Source organism: Acanthamoeba castellanii (assembly GCF_000313135.1).
Source record: "Acanthamoeba castellanii str. Neff unplaced genomic scaffold scf7180000084756, whole genome shotgun sequence".
Taxonomy (NCBI): Eukaryota; Discosea; order Longamoebia; family Acanthamoebidae; genus Acanthamoeba; species Acanthamoeba castellanii.
Genome location: NW_004457498.1, coordinates 164040 through 165072, shown reverse-complemented (window position 1 = coordinate 165072; position 1033 = coordinate 164040). Strand labels below are relative to the sequence as shown.

The window sequence follows — 1033 nt, the reverse complement described above, 5'->3', positions numbered from 1 at the left end:
CGAAGCTGGTCGAACTCTACAGCCGCAACTATCGCGATCGCATCGCCAGCGCCCGCAAGGAACGCGACAACAAGATCGCTCGGGTAGAGTATAATCTACATTTTTGTCCACTCCGCTTCAGTCTGTTTAGTGGTCGCTGACACACGAGCGTTCTTCGGCACCTGGCGCGCAGCTGAACAACACGGCCAACGTCAGCCCCACGCAGCGAAACGCCGAAAAGGCTGAGGTACACGATATGATTGTGCTGTGTGCGGTGTGTGGCGTGCGGCGTGTGCGGAATTCTCAGAATTCGCCACCACACACGCAGATCGAGCGCGAGTGCGATCGGATCGAGGAGGTCGAGGCCAGGCTCTACCAGGAGCAGATGCGCTCCAACCTGCCCAACCTGGAGAAAAGGGCCAGGGAGCGCGACGACGCCATCCTGAGCGCTCGCGAGGAATTCGAGACGCACACTCAAGCCGTCCGCATCGAGAAGCAGATCGACCTCAGGCTCAAGCGCTCCCAGGACACCTTTGCCCAGGTTCGCACCATCGCACACACAGCGCACACACCGCACACGCACCTCTCACGCACCTCTCACGTTTTTTCGTGTGTGTGTGTGTGTGGCACCGTGCAGCAAGTGGCCAAGCTGCAACGGGAGTGGGACAACCTGGCGGACAGCACGTTGGAGAAGAACACCGCACGCACCCCCGACTCAGTGCCCTTTGTGGTGCCTCTTGTGCCCTTTGTCGCGCCCACACAATGACCACTGCCACGTCAGCAAAGCCAGAAAATAAATAAAAAGTCGCGAGACGCAAAGAACAAGCCAAAGAAGAAGATGGAAGACGCGCCTCAGAACAGCAACACCTCGCCCGTCAAGCCCTGCGAGAGCGGGAAACCCGCTTCGGCGCGCACTGTTAACCCTGCAGCTAGCGCCAACTCCAGTACCACGTACGTCGTTGGTTCATGCTTCTTGTTCAAAGGCTGAACTCTTCCCCCCCCCGCAGGAAGCCGAGGCTGCCGCGTACCCCCTGCCTTGCTTGTGGCCGTGGAT

General features: G+C 59.3%; 2 protein-coding genes across 2 annotated transcripts in view; one reads left to right on the top strand and one right to left on the bottom strand.

Annotated features, from left to right (window-relative positions):
* Positions 1–745, top strand: part of ACA1_395260 (uncharacterized protein) — a gene marked incomplete at both ends in the record, with an annotated part of 1255 nt that extends 510 nt beyond the window's left edge. Inside the window, 3 exons of the mRNA XM_004340704.1 lie at positions 173–226; positions 308–520; positions 617–745. Coding sequence (XP_004340752.1) covers positions 173–226; positions 308–520; positions 617–745 — 396 coding nt within the window. The remainder of the gene's footprint in view (positions 1–172; positions 227–307; positions 521–616) is intronic.
* Positions 746–831: 86 nt separating this feature from the next.
* Positions 832–1033, bottom strand: part of ACA1_395250 (uncharacterized protein) — a gene marked incomplete at both ends in the record, with an annotated part of 760 nt that continues 558 nt past the window's right edge. Inside the window, one exon of the mRNA XM_004340703.1 lies at positions 832–902. Within this exon, the coding sequence (XP_004340751.1) occupies positions 832–902 (71 nt within the window). The remainder of the gene's footprint in view (positions 903–1033) is intronic.